Raw genomic sequence first — 19,765 nt, forward strand, 5'->3', positions numbered from 1 at the left:
TTAGTGACACTTCCTGAACATCAAGACTAGTTATCTGCAGTGACTGCTTCATAACGGCAAGTTAATGCGTTAGTCTTGTCTCACAATTCATTTGCCAAGTAAGTCATAACAAACTTTTGATAGGGCCCAGATTTTAATGGGATAGATGGTCTGCCTAGGTTTCCATAAATGAATGTACGCCTAGAATATACCTGTGAGCTCATTTGAGACGTGAGCTGTCACATAGGCTATCATGACCCGTCACCTTCCAAATGATTGACAGCTGTGAAGCCACGCCCCCGAAGGCGCCTGACGCCGAATCGCAACCCCTTCTCACTTGTGCCGCAGATCTCCATTTTTCTTCTTTCACGATAGTCAGGAGCGGAGGAATCCAGATTTGAAAATGGACGAGGAATACGACGTTATCGTTCTGGGCACCGGACTCACGGTGAGTAAGTTTGAACCGGTTGACTACGTGTAGTGAAAGTAAGTTGCAACCTGTTACCAGCGCAGTTAAGACTTGCCAGTTTGTGCTAACAGGCCTAATCAGGTGGGCTAGCGCTAAGTAGCTAGCTTAGCTGCTTTACTGAAACTTAGGTAAAAATTGAAACTTCGTGACAAACGTGAGCTTAAACCCAACTACGCTACATGATGCGCTTCGGCCAAAATGTGTGTTAAATCTGTGAAACTTTTCAGAATAACTTAGTGAAATGCTGTATTTGTGTTTGATAGTAGACTACTGAAAATGTAGTGACCGCAGCTATTTCACCGGTTACGTGGAGTTGAGAGCGAGCTGCTGCAGCTTGTCTCGAGATAAGATTAACCGCGACGATTAGTCTGCTGGTGTTAGCCTCACCAAGCTAAGGAATTGGCCCACTAACCACGGCAGACGATGTGTTTGTAGTTTTATTTGTCTCATTGTTTGAACTGAATAGGCGTTACGTGGACGGAAACAATGCCCGGGAGCAAAGTGTGTTAAACTTCGCCGGGTTCCTGTTCACTATATTCAACAGGCGGGGAAGGCAACTTTGACGCTACAGGCTTACAGAAAACCTGCACAGATATTGCAAATCTATTAAACCTATTTGGAATCGCCGCGGAGTAAACATGCGAGAGAGCATCCTGAGATTACCGGAGCCCGGCAAACAGAAAGTATTTAAGCTGGATTTCCCGTCGTTTTGAACAAAATACCAATAGGTACACATACTCTTGCAGTGCAGTAATAGGAATGAGAGGCATCGAGGATATTGACTCGGCCACTAGGAACCACGCCGTAGTTTAATAGACAACTGGCGGACGCATGACTTGGAAATCCCGTGATGCCTGGGGAATCTGATGCAGTCTACGGGAAACTTTCTGTCAACTTCGACTCTAGACTCCATTGCGGTCCCCAAGACATCGATGCAAAGTTCTGATCGTAATACTATATGGGTCTCAACCAAGTTCCACTCCTGAGGTGAAAGGGACTTTTGACACTCAGCACCGATGATCAAGTGCTTTAGGCCCAGAACAGCAGGGTGTAGCAAGCAGGAAGAGGGAGTACTCATCTGGGTGTGGTTCCACCACAGCTAAGGAACCGAAGATACTCTGTAAATTCGGACAAGAACCAAGTATCACGTCAGTCGACTAGACAGAGCCCGGGTGTCATTTATAACCTTATTGCACTACTACATATTAGAAAACTGCTTCAGTACAGTTTCTCCTTTCTGCTCCATACAACAAGATAGCTGCCAGATCAGCAGGTTACACATGAATCTCCTGTAACCACAATGATACACAGTTACCTCATGTCCACGTCATGCTATAAATTGTAGATTTCTAGTTATTTATTATTGTTACGCTGAATTATTTTTGCAACCACACAAGTATCACATTTGTTCTAGGCGTTTAGTGTAATATTTTATAAGTGATACTTACTCAGGGGGACGTGTCCACTTTAATGTTTGCATGCATGAGGCCAAGTGCAGGGTATATTCTGGACTATTTAGGTAATGCTTTGTAAATTTCGAGACGTTTCCTGTGCAACAGAGGAAATTGTCAATGTTAACATGGAAGTGGGTTTTATGTTGACCGCAATATATGGCATCATGTGCCTTGATCATTTCGAACTGCTGAGGCAAACTTTGCAGCCTCTCATCCTGTTTATGATTTTTACAGGACTTGTGTGTTAGAAATTTAACAGTGTCTGCCTGACCTCTGAAGTCTTTATGATTGCCTTAATGATATACTTCAGTATGTTTGTCACTGTCAGCAACCTCTTCATTGAACAGTGGCGTGAATCAAAGGTCCCAGTTATTTATAAGCTCTGTAGGCTCATCTTCATTTGCATGTAACCTGCAAAGTGGTGACTGATATATCAGATTAATCTTTATCCATGTTAAATGTCCCAAGAGTCAGCAGAATTTCAACATGTTTGTATTTGAGCCTCAGATGTTCCTCAAGGACAAGGTCCAATTTCATTTTGCCATGTGCTATTATTGGGGGAGGACCCTCTGCAGCCACTTGTTTGGATTTTTCTAGATGTGGAGTAGTTGATATGTCAGCTAGTTATGAAAATAGTTACATTTAGGTTATACTCAGTAGCTAACACTTTGACGCAGTGGCTGTCTGAAGTAAGGCACAGTTGTCAGCAATGCAGTCTGGTCTTTAAGAATCCGTATGTGTCACACTGTATCCTGTTACATCCACTTCTTTAAATAGATTTTTCATTCTTTGGCATTTTTTTGCCTTGAAAAAGTGTTTCAAGGCAGATTTTGTGCCATTTTCCATAGTTAAGCTCAGATAACGTCTCTCTGACTGTCAACTCTTGAGACATGATAGTCGTGGAATGAATGAGGACGATTGTAGCACTGTATGTTTACATCAGTTCTCATCCACTGCCGCAGCAAGAAGGTTACTGGTTCAATTCGATGAGGCTTTTCTGTGCACCTTCTCGCCGAGTCTTTGTGGCCTTCTTCTGTGTTTTTCAGTTTCCTCCTTTAGTATACAATTATACAGTAAATTAATTTCAACTCCAATCCTACGGCATCCCTGACTAAATGATCAGCAGAATAGACATAAATGAATGTTTTTCTATTTTACTGTGTCCTACTCTTACTTATTCTCATTTATGCAGCACTTTGATGAAAAGCGCTTTGTAAATATATGTATTATTATTATCATATTTATCAGAGTAAGGCTGCGCACAATGCAGTTTGATCAGTTAGTTGTATCTACATTCTCGACACTCTACATTCTTCATATCATGACATGTCCCTTTGTGGTTAAGTATAAGTTGGTTCAGTATGTGTTTAGATGTCTAATGATATTTTTTTTCACTGTCACCACTGTATCTTATCTGCCACATCACCAGCTGGGGAATAGGTTAAATATAACTATAATCTAGATATAAGTATAAATCTAACTTCTCCTGACTTGTCACTTTTCCTGATAAATGGCATCAGATTTGCTGGGAGATCATGTGGATGTTTTAATTCTTATGTATCTGTCAGCACAGTGATTAAAGTACTAAAAGCTCTTACTTGATAAAGGTTAAGTTTGTATACAAGTATGAGCAGAGTCTTAGTATAAGATTTCTTCCTTACTTGAGTTATGCATTTATTCCCAATTTGCTTTTCACAGCATTAGCTATGAAAGAGAATAAAACCCAAGCAACCTCTTCTTTTACTGGAATGTGCACTCCTGATTTCGGGCTTGTGTCCTCATGAGTCAGGGATGTCGATAAGCCAGTCAGCTGTTTTGCCAGCTTCCCTTCCTGATATTTGCTGCAGCCTCTGTGTTGTTTGTTGTCTGTATTTTACAGACATTACAATACATTCCTCTTACTTGTGAAAAAAATTGTTTTGATTGAAGTGTGGCACCAAAGACCTCTCCTGGCTTGTGTTTATGTAAGCCAAACCAGTCACCAAAAACATTTTCATGTTAAGGGTCAAAACAATGAACCAATTGCATTTCTGTAGCTGTGGTAAGCATTTTTACTGGTATTTTTTTATTTTGTGTTTCTCCTCAGTGACATGAACTCAAGTCACTAGAACCCAAAATGACCTGAGGCTTCAATGACAACCATTGTGACATAGTCGCCTGCGCTCAGTTATGTTTTTGGTGGTCGTCAGCACTCTCCAGGAAAAGTCCCTGCTGTTATGTTTATATCAAGTGACGTTATTGGTCATATTAGGTATGGTGTATTACTCCCAGCCCGGGGAGACTCAGTTTAACTGAGGAAAATACATTGAAAGAGCCTCACACAGCAGACATTTGTGTTTTTCTTTTTTTTTTTTTTTTGCTTTTAGCAGCTATACTGTTGACCACTCAGAAAACAAGATGTCATTCAACTTAAGCGCAAACCCCCAATAACTCAGCACTGAAATCGCATTAGGTCCTTTGGTCTGTAGGAATTCCAGCCTCTAGCAAACATGAACAAAGTCCCTCAACGCTATGAGCCGTGTGACTTAAAGCCTAGCTAAAGCTCTAATCATCCGTCCAACAGTAGAGCGTCATACGTTTTGTTGGTGCCGAATGTGTTGGAGTGAAGACTCTGACTTGCCTTGTGTCACCCACTCAGCATTTGTGCACACAACACAGACTGTGGGTCACCAGGGTAATGAGAACCTCAATTGTACTTTTAATAAATGCTTGTAAGTATCATGTGAGTGCCGCAGAAAAAATAAAACTTGACACATCAGTGTTTTTTTTTTTTTTTACAATTTTTTAGCACTATTGCATATTTTTGAAGGCGTTTTTAATTTATTTTTTTTTGTTTTTATTTTATTGCACCTTCAAACAGCAATGTTGGTTTACTGATTTAAGAAAAATAATTTCTGCAGGGTTGTAGACCAGACAAAAAAAAAAAAACAACAAAAAACTACCACTTCAGTGATGTTGTGATATTCAATGTAAAGCCCAAGGGTAAACATACAAACAAATGGCTTGTCCTTAACAAATGACAATATAATTTATAACTTGCGTCCGCTTTATTCTATCACCTTTTAACCTGCTGACCAGCAGTAGCAGCTGTTTTGTCATGAGAAGTCAGAGTAGTCTTTCGTCCCCTGGAGTCCACTAGTAATGAGTGTCATTGTTATTATGAACCATATTGCTCACTGATTCGGGCTGTTTGCTTCCATAGTAGCAGCTCTGTCATACTCACAACTTGTTTAGTGTTCTGTCCTTTCGAGCATTTGTGGGTGTGACGGTTAGTTTTACAGTGATGCCTTACAGTGTCTTTTGACAATGTTACTTTTCAGTAAAAAATGAAAGCACTAATTTAAGCATTATTAAAAGTAAAACACTACTTTTCTTGCATGAAACCATATCATGATTGGTGTTCGTTGTATGCAGTTTGCTTTGAGTGCATTGCTGGTAAAGTTTGCTGATCCAACTGCTGTTTTCGTGCTTCCTCTGTCCAAAAAGGAGTGTATCCTGTCAGGCATCATGTCTGTGAAGGGCAAGAAAGTTCTGCACATGGACCGCAACTCCTACTATGGTGCCGAGAGTGCTTCCATCACACCTCTGGAAGATGTAAGTTATCACCTGGCTCAGACTGTCTAGGATTGGGAAAAGGAGGAGCTAGCCCTCAAAAGTATTTACTGTAGTTATGCCCTATGAAATGTGTTCATACTTTTTCCAGATTCAAGGTTGTTTTACTGCAGTCTGTACAGCAGAAAACATTTTTTGTAAGTTAAATGGACTCTGAATCCATGTTGGTTGTTTGTCTTCCTAAAGCTCTACAAACGCTTTAACCTTCCTGGCAAACCCCCCGAGTCAATGGGAAAAACCCGGGATTGGAATGTGGATCTCATCCCTAAGTTCCTCATGGCCAGTGGTATGCCTCCATCATGCTCTTTGACTTGAAAAGCCAGACATCTCCACTATCTCCATCATGTGTTCATCAACTCTGAGCTTTAGCTTTTCACTTGTAGCTAATTTGTTCTCAACAAGTTCACTGTAAATTGAAAGGATGTAATCCAAGTCAATTTACTGGTGCTTGAAATACCATAGTCAAAAATTAATTGTAATACATAACATTGTTTTTTGTGACAAAAAAAATCAGCAATCATTTAGAAAAATGAATTTGTCGAAAAAATGTTCAATAAATAATACCTTAATACAGAAGTATTGTTTACAGATTAGCGTGTGTGTGTTGTGATTGGCTTTGGCCCAGCCCTATTAATAAAAGTGTTTATTCCCATATGTGTATTTTATGTTTCAGGTCAGCTGGTCCGCATGTTGCTGATCACACAAGTGACTCGCTACCTGGAGTTCAAAGTGATCGAGGGCAGCTTTGTGTATAAGGGGAACAAAATCCATAAAGTCCCGGCAACTGAGAGTGAAGCTCTCTCCTCCAGTGAGTTGTCACTCAGATATGTTCAATTTCAAACGCAGACATACAAACATAATTTCATCCCTTTGCAATGTGGTAATGTGGACAGGCACACTGGAGCCTGATGAAGCCATGGGTCTCTTTCGTCACCTTATGTTCTTTGACGTTTATTGGCCAGGATGCTATTTGTCAAATATCACAATTATATCCAGAACCAACTTTGTCCCGTCTGCATGCATTCTGTTATGTCATCCATCAAGTTTGTGTACAATCTTGACATGTTTACGAGTGTTCATCATACAGATGGAGATGAATTTTGACATGGTGCTAAAATGCTTGTTTACCCAATTTTGGTTAAAACATGAAGTGTAATTTTCTGGACACTGTCTACACTGTCCCTCTCCCGAAGGTCTGATGGGGTTGTTTGAAAAACGTCGCTTCAGAAAATTTGTGGTCTGTGTTTCTAACTTTGATGAGAATGACCCCCAAACCATGGAAGGCATTGATCCCCACAAGATGACAATGAGGGAAATGTACCAAAAGTTTGGCCTGGGAAAGGAAATTATGGACTTTACCGGCCACTCTCTTGCTCTCTACCGCACAGATGAGTGAGTTGATGTTATATCCCACAGTTCATTGCTAATTTCATTGGTTCTCTCTACCTATCTGATGAGATATCTATGCCAACTTTATATTTGTATTCATGTATTTTCACAACATCCAATTTGACTTCTTTCACTGTGGTTAAGACGCCCTGGAGCTGCAGCCTAATATTCTTTGTCCCCCCAGCTACCTGGATCAGCCCTGCATTGGCACAATAAAAAGGATAAAGCTGTACAGCGACTCCTTGGCCAGATATGGCAGGAGCCCGTATCTCTACCCACTTTACGGGCTGGGGGAGCTGCCTCAGGGCTTTGCAAGGTAGGCACCCACACTTCATAGCAAGTATAAACATTTTTGTTAAGACTGGTTTCAAGCTTGTGTTTCTCAACACAGCAATAATAGTGATTAATTCAAACTGAGCCATTTTGTGGCTCTCTTACTAATCTACCCTGCTTTTCAGATTGTGAGAAAATGTTGCCTGTACATTTTCCACTTTTTAAAAGTAATCGAAATGCCAAAATTATAGTGAGAAAGTTATACATATCCAGCGAAAACTTAGGAAGCAGTAATGAGAATAAATATACATTCAAATAACTTTTGTTGGTTCTCAGATGCATGTTATGCAGAAAGAGTCAGGGTGTCCATTGTGATTAAGTTGAATGTAACTTTAGAAAATTCAGTGCAACAATAGCTTCACTGTCAATGGGGCCTAGATTATGAATGTAGACTGTAATTGATCTTCTGTGCAGACTGAGTGCCATCTATGGCGGGACATACATGCTGAACAAGCCCATCGACCAGATTGTAGTGGAGAACGGGAAGGTGGTCGGAGTCACATCAGAGGGAGAGGTGAGCATCCTCTTCATTGAACATATAAGGTGTTCTGCACTCCCCCTCAGTGTCGGACAATTAGAGAAACACCTTAATTTTTGACCGAAATTCATATTATATGTTGTTCTCCGTCGACTCAGTGCATTATGTTTGTCTGTTTATTTTTGCGATATATTGCTGAATAGATATTGTGAAATGTGTCATTACTGCCCTTTATTTCAAAAAGATGCAGCTTAAAATGACCTAAAGAGAGCTGGAAGTCGTGACCTTGCCAGAGCTGCAGTGTTATGTCTAACTTTGCAGGGCCAGTTTCCGCCATCAACCCTTTTACTTTAATGCTATAATACATATACATAATACATACATTCCTTTGGCGGACAAGGGGTGTTCATTCTTTCATTGTTCTCCCGCTAATTTTGGGCTCTATATTTTACATCAATTATATCGCTACAAATTCAATAAATCCCAATATCAAAGGTTCTGCTTTGTTTGGGTGTGTATTTCTTGCAGTCAGTGTGAAGTGATAAATGTCAATTTGATTTTTATCAACTTGTCAAAAGATAGTTCTGTATTAGTTTAACCATTTTTTTTTCAACTGAATATTTTATTTATAAAAAAGGAACATATTTCTTTTCTTTTTTTTGTCATCCAAATTATGACATGAAAATAACACAGGGCTTTCAAAATAATGCCACAGGCATCTGACCTTTACTTGTTTGCACACAGACAGTCAGGTGTAAGCAGCTGATCTGCGACCCCAGCTACGCGTTGGATCGCACCACAAAAGTGGGCCAAGTGATCCGGGTTATCTGCATCCTGAGTCATGTCATCCCCAATACCAACAACTCCCTGTCCTGCCAGATCATCATCCCCCAGAGCCAGGTCAACAGGAAGCATGGTGAGCCCATATCAGGTCCAAGTGTTAGATGGAAAATGTGCCTGAAAGGCCTATTTGAAGTCTCTTGTGAAGCACAGTGACTTTTTTCCTGTTCCCATGTCATTATTTGCTCTTCTGGGTGCCCCTTGGATCAATCCTTGTGACTGTTCACGTGCCCTCAGTCCCCACCCCTGAGAAACTAACGCTAAGATGTTGATTTGATATCCCCTAGATCAGGGGTGGGCAATTATTTTGGCTGGCTGGCCACAATACTAATTTCATTTTTAAGCATGGGCCGACTTGGTATCATGTAAATTTAACAAAATGAAAATCGCAATTTCAATATTTACATTTTTTGGCATTTTATTTCAACTTTAATATCATTCATGATTGTATAAATGTATATTTGTATATAATCATTCATACAAAATTAAACAAGAGGAAAAAAAAAATTCTAAATTCTAAACATTTTTGAAAATAAGTTGGCTGGCCGGATATAAAAGCAAAACGGGCCGGATGTGGCCTGTGGGCTGTAAAATGCCCAGGTCTGTCCTAGATGAATTACACAGCATAATATTATCTGTGCACTCATACCACTGGATGCTAATCTTAGATTTCCTGTTTCCAGACATCTACATTTGTATGATGTCCTATGCCCATAAAGTGGCTGCCGAAAATAAGTTCATCGCCATTGTCAGCACCACAGTCGAGACGGACGACCCTGAGAAGGAGGTGCAGGTTGCCTTGGCCCTCCTGGAGCCCATCGACCAGAAGTTTGTTAGCATCAGTGACCAGTACATGCCCACTGACCTGGGTACTGAGAGCCAGGTACGACCCCTCAAACCCATTGCTCCGGTGTACAGCTGACAACAAGCTTGCAATATATCATTGTAGAAGAAATGTAATTTGACTGGAAATTTATTAATTTATTTAAACATTTTATTCAAAATGATGATCCATAATTTTACTGCATTATCACTCTTTAAAGTCACATTATTCCACTAGAACAGACTTACGGTTTTTGACTCTTAATGACTGAACTCTCTGTTCTCATTTTATCCTCTGCAAACTGTTTCACATAGCATGCATCCTCTCATTGCTTCAAATTCTCCTGCTAGATTTTTGTCACCCGTTCATGCGACGCCACAACTCACTTTGAAACCACCTGTGATGACATCAAGGATATCTACCACAGAATGATGGGCACGGAGTTTGACTTTAATGAGATGGAGCGCGGAAAGGAGGACATCTTTGGCGACCTCGGCGAATAGAGACAGGTGTCGGCCGCTGTCTAAGACAAGTCTGCCGGCAATTGAAATATTACAATAAATTTGAAAGCTACACACAAAAATGTACACAGCTCTGGCCCGGTGTGGCGGCTGCTGAAGATGATAGTGATGTAGTCTTGGATCGGGTTCAGGCTGTTTCTAATATTTAGATGGTTATTAAAATACAGTTCCACCCTCATCATGTCAGTCCAAAGATGCCAAATCAAAGCAATTGCCAGGATAAACGTGTTTGTATGATTGCGAATGTGCGTGCATGTGAGTGTGAGTCAAGGGGGGGGGGGCTTATATCAGGGGAGCAGGTTGTTCTTGAACAATATCATGTGTGTGAATGACATCCCAGGTTAAATATCTTTTAGTTAAAGTCAGCACATCCATGCAGGGTGTTTTATGGGGGTGTAGACCATACCTGAACCTGCTTTCAACTGCTTGATTTCCAGTAACCGCAGAAATAAATTAGTTCCGGTATTATGCAAAGAGATGGAGACTTGTGTTTTCAGCTTTATTGATGGACCAAACACTGCGGCAGTATTGTATGGATGAGAGCCCCTTTCCGCTTCTGTTAGAAACAATTGTTTAAAAAACCATCTCTGGCTCAAACTATTACTGTACTGCAAAGTTAAAAGGAAATTTTGTCAAAACCAAAAGCTGTCTTTGATTAATTTATTATATTTTAGGTAGTGTGTGTTTTTTTTTTTTTTTTGCCTGACAAGGATAGCATTCTACAAACTATGAATAGGAAATTGGAGGGAAATTGCCTAAAAAATTGCCTAAATTGCCTAAAACTCTCCACAAAAATGAGGAATAATGTAATACGTTTACAGTTTCTGAAGACCAAAGTTCACAAGATTTTCATGATAAAACCACACAAAGGTAGAAAATATTGCATGACCCTGTTACTGCTTACATCTATGTTAACTGTGCTGTTGACCATGAATTTTAAAATAAGTAGTACTACTTAGCAATGACTATTATCCAACAATTCTTTCAAAAAGGGATGCATGCACATTGTTCCAACATGCAAATGAGATATTCACCTACGTGGTGTCCTAATTCAAAGACAGTCGAAGCCTTTGAAACAAGAGAAATTGTCATTTTAAGTCCCTCTCAATGCTGCCTCATCTTTACTAAAGATGCCTGAGATTGGGGAGTGTCAAAGGCATACAACAGTGTTTTGGTTACCAGGTTTATGCTGCCAGCAACAGAGACCAACTTGCCAACTGAAGAAGATGGATGGGACAGAGCCCTGGGCATATGCAGTTAAACTGTGCATGTATTGTTGGTACACAAATCTAGGACACCCCAGCTTCAGCGAAGACAAGCTTGCTGTCCAGATTTTCACCCAAGGACTTCAGCCTGAACATCTTAAGAGGCACCTATAGCTGCACCACCCTATCAGCAACCTTGGCAGATGTAAAGTGGGCGGAACACATTCTTACACTGTGGGACATTATCTTTACCAGTGAGTCAGGGCAAGAAGCAACCCACCAGAAACCCCTCCAATGCCCTACCACACTGCTGTTCCAGGAAGGGGGTCACCAATTGCTGCAACCATTTTGGGGCTCCTGGTCACGTGTAAACTTCCCAGCCCCAGCACCAAGGATTTCATAGCCGGTGGCACCAAAAACATGTACCAATCCTGCAGGGGAGTGGAGAACTGATGCCTACTGGTCCAAGAATTGCTGTCGCACCATACAGTGACTGGGAGACCCTCGATTCTCAGCAGATCTGACAGTCAGCAGCATGATGCACACTTGGCCAAGTTCCACAGCCGGCTGGGGGGTTGGACAACCACAAACGACCTAGGGACAGTATATCCACAAGATGAATGATGGCGATAAGACCCTTAAATTTACATGAGAGGTGTGAAAATAAAGAAGACCAAGGGACCAGCAAACTACCCTTACTCACCATTTGGACCCAGTTCTCGCCGAAGCTAATGATGCCAGTGTGGACAGGGAGAGCAATTGGCCCAAAGCATTAAGGAGTGGGTCTACAAGTCACTGAGCAATAGGGGGATCCCCACAAAGCTCACAAGTCAATGGATGGGGCCCTGCATGGACCCTGAGAAAGGGTCTGATGTGGTCCACAGAGTGAGACAGTGGTCAAAGAAGAGGGTTTTTTTGTTTTTCGCAGAGACTGCTTGGCAGCTCACCAAGGAAAACCACAGGACTCAGCAGCCTCGCAGTCAGATTGAATGAGTTGATGGGAATCGATGGAACAGAGCGAGGAGAAGACGACATCTTCCCCCAGGAGCATCAGGACATGGTGGTTGGTTGGTTGCTGGAGACTGCTAAATCCTCTTGGGTGGGGCCAATGTAGTGTCCCTGAGGGGTCCTCTGGGATGTGATTGGCCAAACCAAAAGTGAAGCTGTGATTGAAGTTAGTTGGATGGGCTCCTGACTGTTTTACTGTATTTGGTGTGGTCAAAATAAAAGTTTATTCTGAAAGATTCACAACTACTCTAACATTTTCACCAACCTGACAGAAGAAACCTTAGCCAACATCTGTTAGTGGACCCTTAAAAGGAAATTAGGCTGTACCTTTATTCATAAGAAGTAAAAATTAAAACGTTGGAATTGTTGTCAGATATGACGCCATGTCTCCAGAACTTCAACTCCCAGCATGCATTGCCAAGTACGGGTGTGTCACATGGCTTGTGTCGCACTACCAGGACGCGGTTATTTACAAACAACATATGTGTGTATGTGTACGTGTGTGTGAGTGAAACAGCCCTTGCAGATTTATTGATTATTTTAGCGGGAGGACGTGGAAAGGCAAATGGAAGTTGAAAATGCGTTGCCGTATTTCTTCGGAGACATAGGTTGGTATCCCTTTCAGAAAATGTTTTAACCGAATTCCGTGTCTTCGGTTTGATCGAAGGGAGCCATCAAGCTAGCAAGTAAAGCTAAGAGTTAGCTGTCATTTAAACCCCGCTGCTTCTTTAGTGGTCGGGGGGGTTGAAGGTCAGTCCAGCGCAGTAAACTTTATTCTAATGTAACCTCAAAGCAGAAGGTAAGGGAACACTTTTGGCTTTTTTTAACAGATATTTGCGATATAGCTTCGCTAAATTGTAAACAGCCAGGCACCTTTCCAAAACACATTTAATGTTAATAAAGTAAAAGACCTAGTCGGATATTTTTTTGACAGTGTGTCTGCTTTGAATTAATTATTCTATGGGTTTTATCAGTTACATTTTTCAGCCATATCTTTGATTTACACATTTGGTTTGTGTAAAATCAGTACAGCTTTCACACCAACAAACTTCATGTCCTCTTTCACTCTCTACCATAAACCGTCCTCCAGGCCTCCTGCCTAGCACCGACAACCAGCTTGCATACATTTTTTCACAAAGTCAATATTGAAGTAATGACATAGAATTTTATCATCAGTGTTTTTGTGTTTTCTGTGCTTCTCTAGGCTGCTGGTCAGAGAGGACTGAGGTCCACAAAGCGGCCTCCCTTGGTGAGGTATCTCAGCTGCAGCGACTCATCCAGAATGGAGCGTCGGTCAACATGGTGGCAGTGGACTCCATCACGCCGCTTCACGAGGCCTGTCTCCGTGGACAGGCCCAGTGTGTGCAACTTCTGCTGGATGCTGGAGCACAGGTAAGCTGGGTGGAAGTCAGAAACAGCAGACATTTTGATGGATCCTCTAACCAAGCCTTGAGTCGTTATGAAATGTATTAGTCCTAATATTCATATGGAATGTGCAACATACTTACATATTTCCCATATATCAAACTATGACATTGCATCCTTTCTGTAATACAGAAAATTGTGTCATGTAGTTTGACAAGGTTATTGACTTTTTGTGGGAAAATACCTTATGGCATGAAATTACAGAAAAGAAATCAGGAAAAATATGTAAGAAATTTAGATAACAATATGAGCAACTTATCCAAAGTCAACAAAAAAATGCCCTAAATCAGGAATCGCCTCTCAAAAATTAGCTAGAAATAATATTTCTCCAATATCAGCAAAAAACTACATAAAAGTCCCCAAATGATTCTAAAATCCAATAAATTACCCAAAAAATCAGACCTGGCACATTAAAATTCAGTGAGAATTTGCACCCAATCAGCAAGAATTACTTGAAAGATCAGCAATAAGTCAGTAACAAAGAATAAGCAGAGAAGCATTAGACAATGAAGAATTGAAGAAAAATCAAAGCATTTTAATCTTATTAAAGATACATTCTTAGTAAAAAGAAAGAAGAAGAAATCTGATGTGTGATGTGATGTTGACAGGTTGATGCCAGGAACGTAGATGGCAGCACGCCGCTGTGTGACGCCTGTGCGGCCGGCAGCCTAGACTGCGTGAGGCTTCTGCTGGAACATGGCGCAAAGGCCAACCCTGCCCTCACCTCCCGCACTGCCTCACCCCTTCATGAGGCCTGCATGGGGGGTGAGTTTTTGGGAAAGGAATACACTCTTTATAACATCTGAGTGAACACTTCAATCTTATAGGCACAATGTTGTTTTTTCAGGAAACTCAGAATGTGTGAGACTCCTGATAGCGATGGGGGCCAGTCTGGAGGCTTACGACCTTTACTATGGGACGCCGCTGCTCGTGGCGTGTGCTAACGAACACACTAAATGCGTTAAAGAGCTTCTGAATGCAGGTGTGTGAACTTTGTGCTTTCATGTCTGTGGATGTTTTCAGTCAACCAGGTAATGGTGAATTCTTTTTGAAATCTTCTTGTCTTGGCAACTGGACTTGAATTTCTTCACTTGAAGATGTTTAACCCCTCATCTGAGAGGCTTCTTCAGTTCTAATGACCTATGGGGAGTTAGGGGAGGCAGGGAAGATATAACTGCCAGTTTTTTTTTTTTTACTTATTTCTTTTTTTTTGGCAGTAATATTCGGAAAGTCCACTTCCGGCGCTGTCTCGGGCGGCTGCCTGCCAGAGTTTCTCTTCACCTTAGTGTCTCTTTTTCCTAAATTCTCGACTTCTATTTTTTTTATTACTTCTTCTTGCTTTAGTAACTATTAAGTTAATTGAATTCAGTCGTAGACTGATACCACCAAAGAGCTCCACTGAACGCCACAGGAGGTCTTTCCTACCTGAGGCTATCAGACTTTTTAATTCCTCTTCCCTCAGCCACAGGGAATCTTCAATCTTTGTAGTTACTGCTAACAGTTAAGACAATTCATATTTCATTATATTTCTTATTCTTCCTCCTTTCTACTATTATCTATTACTGTTATGTTATTTACGTGAAACTCTGGCACAACAATTTCCTTCGGGATTAATAAAGTTGTTCTCATCTCATCTCATCTCATCTCATCTCATCTCATTAATCCATATGATTGTTTAGTTCCATTGTCACTCAGAAGGTCATATCTGCTACTTTACGAAATCTATTCCAGATCTAAACGATTGGCATTACAAATAAATACATCTGCAGTTGGACATGGGCATTAAATTTGTTTAAAGTGGCATTTAAAAGGGAATTAAAAAGCATTAAATTAGATTACCTGATACCTTCAAAAATCCTGACTCGTTCTCAATGGACTCGATTAGCAACAAGCACTGAAACAAAAGAAATTCCCCTTCCAAATAATGTCAGAAGTCTCCCTTAAACATAAATCATATTTCAATAAAATGTTCACTACTCCAGACACTTGGCTGAACACAACTTGAGCAATAAAATGTAACACGAAATGCTGTTTTTAAACATAGAAAGACAAATCAAAGAATTCCCTCATATGAAAGTTTGAAAGGAAGACAAAGAATACATCAGTGCAGTATTATAATGAAATCCTTTATTATGACATCACAATGGTGGTTAGTTAGTTATCAATTAACCTCTAGCACTATCAAACCTGTAGCCAAAGCCACACGACTTGGAATGAAAGAACATAAACAAACTTCCTTTAATGTCTCCTCTACTTTTTGTTTATCATCAGTGACTTGCTGCTCCACCAGTTTTTGAAAACATTTTAATGCATTTATTTGAGACTAAGCTCTTGAATCTAAAAGGAAAGCAGCATCTTCAATCACGGCTTTCTGGCCAAATTTCTCTGGATATTGGCCAAATTTCTCTGGATATTTCTGTATCCTGCTTTCTTTTAAGTGATTCTATAATGAATAAAACTTCAGTTTATTATTCATGGCATTCACGGGCCACAAAAACTCATTTTGTTTCTTTTAGGAGCTAAAGTGAATGCAGCTCGGCTCCACGAGACCCCGCTTCATCATGCTGCTAAAAACAACCAGGTGGAAATGATGGAAATCCTGGTGCAGTTTGGAGCCAACATTTATGCCAGAGACAACCACAACAGGAAACCGGTTGACTGCACGGTCCCAGGCTCTTTGGCCGAAGCCTGCCTGCAGGCCTACGAGGGTAAATTTCCATTAAGTGTGGCCCTCTTTATCTGTGTTCGGCTCTTGCGGCTCCAGCAGGGGGCAGACAGGGACGTTTAGATGTCATTCCGACATTATTCATTATTCATGAACAAGTTGAAACATTTCACTTTGTGATGCATAGTGTCCCTCGCTTTTTAAATATGACAGAAAACATACACATCGAGAGATGATTGGACTCATACATATAGTATACTTACACATATACAGCTACTCCCTTCAGGAGTCACCATAGCGAATCAACTTCTTCCCTCTAATTCTATTCCCTCTATTCCATTCTCTCACACCAACTAACTGCTTGTCCTCTGTCACTACGTCCATAAATCTTCTCTTTGGTCTTTGTCAAGGCCTGCCGCCTGGCAGTTCCAACCTCAGCATCCTTCTACCAATTCATTCACTCCCTCTCCTCTGTACATGATTAAACAATTTTAGTCTGGCCTCTCTACATCTGACATCTAAAATGTGCTGTCCCTCTGATGGACTCATTCCTGATCCTATCCATTCTCCTCACTCCCAGAGAGAACCTCAACATCTTCACATCTGCTACCTGAAAGCTGAAAGCATAAGCTATTTAAGAAAATATCTTTAATGGGAATTCTTGCGGTCAATGTAATTGCCATATATGACCCAGATTCATAAACACATATAGACACACACACACACTGAGTAAAAACAATTCAAAACTGTCAGCCTATAACAACAATGATTGGTATACACTCATCAAGAAACATCAGCAGCTTTTTTCTAATCGATGAAGTCCTCAGCCTGTATTTTTATTTCCCCGCCAAGCTGTCAAATATTAAGTCAGTTTGTGTTTGTTTTATCCCACCAGTCGTTCCCATGAGTCTGCAGCAGCTCAGCAGGTTAGCAGTGAGGAAGAGGCTGGGCACCAGGGCACTGAAGGTCATTGATCAGCTAGAGATCCCGAACCTCCTCATTAACTACCTCCGCTACCAGTGAGTCTCCAGGCGAGAAGGAAGACTGCTGATGCACAAAGACTCTCACAGACTTCCTCTCTGCACCTTACAAATTCCCACAAAAAAATCTGCCTCATATCTTTTAAAACAGACAAGGAAGCACTTAAATAATGTATTTTAATTAATGGGTATTTATTTTGACCGTTTGCAGCGGACAGGCACAAGCATTTCAAGATTACTGGTGCATTACAAACATTACTTTTGATCAATCAAAACGTGATAATTGTCAAGGGGGTACGGTACATTTTTTGCTCTTCCCCAAAAGGTAGATGTTCTTTCAACACCAATAATTTCCTGGGCTCTTTTTCTTCAAGCACCACAACACTGGCTGCACGTCTGATTAGTTATTTCTTAATCAGAAAAAAAAATCAGTCATAAATCACCCAGGTGATGCTGCTGAATGATCTATAGTCTTAAAAACAAAGGGGCTCATCCATCACACATTCTTTAGACATTGGATAACTCCTATCACTTCATTTGTTCTTTTACTGTTTAAAAAACAGATGATATTTTTCTTATCACCACTGTGTAAAGAAAACAGTAAGGTATTAGTATTAAAAAATGGTTTTAATAGTTTGTAATTATTTCTTTAAATTGATGTATTTTTTAGCATTTAAGTAATTTTACTTATTTGCCAAAAGATGTTGCTTCCTCTAATAGTAATTATTAAGTCATTTTCATAAATTAATTAAAAAAAAAACTTAGTATTTATCAAAATACATTTTCGAGGAATAGTGTAAAATAATCTATCAGCCCAATTAAATGGGTAACTTTACCAAGAAATAAGAAAAACAAGAAATGTCAAATCACTGAAATTATCCAAAAAACAGAAAACACAATTGAAAAATAGAAAAAAAGGGAAACTAGTGCAAAGCTTAAAGAGTAAAAATGTGAGTCAATTAATAGATAAAAGTATTTCAGTTTCCGCCAGTGTTTCCTCCCAATTTATCATATTTTGTTTGTTTCTTGACAAATTCTTGGCAGTTTTTGTGATGGATAGATAATATTTATTCTTTTTACCTCAGGGCTTATCATCTTTTTTGATGGACAGTAACTGATGTAAGGATATGCTTTATTGATCAGTATCTTCAGCACGATTGATGGACAGACACACAGACACACACACATTAATTTGAATATCAGAAATTGTAATCTAATAATGTATCTAATAACAAATACCATGTTCAGGCATAAAGGTATTCTTATGTGCTCTTGGCACCAACACACCTTTGGCCTCAGTTCTTTGATTTTGGTGGGCGCGCGATCGAGTGTCTGCTTTCGCAAATGATGTGATTCTGTTGGCTTGATCAGGCCATGATCTCCAGCTCTCATTGGATCGGTTTGCAGCCGAGTGTGAAGCGGCTGGGATGAGGATCAACACCTCCAAATCCGAGGCAATGGTGCTCAACCGGATGCCAACTCCGGGTTGCGGAAGAGGTTCTGCCCCGAGTGGAGGAGTTCAAGTCTCTCGGGGTCTCGTTCACGAGTGAGGGAAGGATGGAGTAGGAGATTGACAGGCGGATCGTTGTAGCGTCTGCAGCAATGCGGACTGTACTGGTCTGTCGCTGGGAGGGAGAGGGAGCTGAGCCAATAGACGAAGCTCTCAATTTACAGGTCGATCTATGGTCACACCCTCACCTATGATCAGGAGTCGTAGGTAGTGAAAGAAAGGAAGAACTCGGGGATACAAGCAGACGAAATGAGTTTCCTCCACGGAGTGGCTGGACTCTCCCTTAGAGATAAGGTGAGAAGTTTGATCAACCGGGTGGAGCTCGGAGTAGAGCAGCTGCTGCTCCTCTGCATAGAGAGGGTGAGGTGTCTCGGACATCTGGTCAGGATGCCTCCTGAACGCCTCTCGGGGGAGTTATGTCCATCCTCGGGAAATGTCCATCTGGGAAGAGACCAAGGGGAAGACCCAGGACATGCTGGAGAGACTATGTCTCCAGGCTGGCCTGGGAATGCCGTGGGGTCTCCCCAGAGGAGCTGGACCATGTGCTGGGGGAGTGGGAGGTCTGGGCCTCACTGCTCTGGCTGCTGCCCCTGCGACCTAACTCCAGATAAGCGGGGGAAGATGGATGGATGGAAATAGTAATCTTTGCAATTTTGAAATACATAATCATGATGTGTGTAATCTGTGTTTTCCGGATGCTTCTGGTTCAAATATCCTATTCGACTCAGGGCGGAAATGAGAAGCACCATCAATCAATCTGCTAATAAGTCTTTGATATATTCTAAAATGTATAAATAAGCTGTCTTGAACTCAATCTAGCTGAACTGGCTTGATGTTCCAGGAGAAATGAACGGATGCCACATAGACGGGCAACATTGCTGTGACGATAGTAGCCAATGAGCCTGTCCAGATGTGACATTCCTGGGATGTCCGTGTCACTCGGACGTTTATTTAAAAATGTTCCTGCCGGTGGGGACACTGCATTCAGCACCGTCTCTGTTGCCTCACCTAATGTGACCTCGTCTAAGACGGGTCATCGGCTCAGTCGGGCCGAGGGATTGCTTCGTCCTGTCG

At 41.1% G+C, this 19,765-nt stretch overlaps 2 protein-coding genes across 2 annotated transcripts; both read left to right on the forward strand.

Moving 5' to 3' along the window:
- Window positions 1-276: 276 nt before the first annotated feature.
- Window positions 277-10,075, forward strand: gdi2 (GDP dissociation inhibitor 2). Its single transcript, XM_086146813.1, has 10 exons — window positions 277-427; window positions 5,389-5,496; window positions 5,701-5,800; window positions 6,188-6,322; window positions 6,708-6,906; window positions 7,088-7,219; window positions 7,651-7,750; window positions 8,459-8,630; window positions 9,238-9,437; window positions 9,728-10,075. The coding sequence occupies exons 1-10, from the start codon at window positions 383-385 to the stop codon at window positions 9,878-9,880; spliced, it is 1,344 nt and encodes a 447-aa protein (XP_086002939.1). The 5' UTR covers window positions 277-382; the 3' UTR covers window positions 9,881-10,075.
- Window positions 10,076-12,568: 2,493 nt separating this feature from the next.
- Window positions 12,569-18,467, forward strand: LOC147234076 (ankyrin repeat and SOCS box protein 13-like). The gene is made up of 6 exons (XM_086146802.1): window positions 12,569-12,719; window positions 13,316-13,503; window positions 14,145-14,301; window positions 14,384-14,518; window positions 16,053-16,244; window positions 17,097-18,467. Exons 1-6 carry the CDS (start codon window positions 12,677-12,679, stop codon window positions 17,222-17,224), a joined length of 843 nt encoding a protein of 280 aa, XP_086002928.1. The 5' UTR covers window positions 12,569-12,676; the 3' UTR covers window positions 17,225-18,467.
- The last annotated feature ends 1,298 nt before the right edge of the window (window positions 18,468-19,765 follow it).

Source organism: Fistularia commersonii, chromosome 5 (genome assembly GCF_037954325.1).
Source record: "Fistularia commersonii isolate RoL2024-O1a breed Wild chromosome 5, RoL_Fcom_v1.0, whole genome shotgun sequence".
NCBI classification, from domain to species: Eukaryota; Metazoa; Chordata; class Actinopteri; order Syngnathiformes; family Fistulariidae; genus Fistularia; species Fistularia commersonii.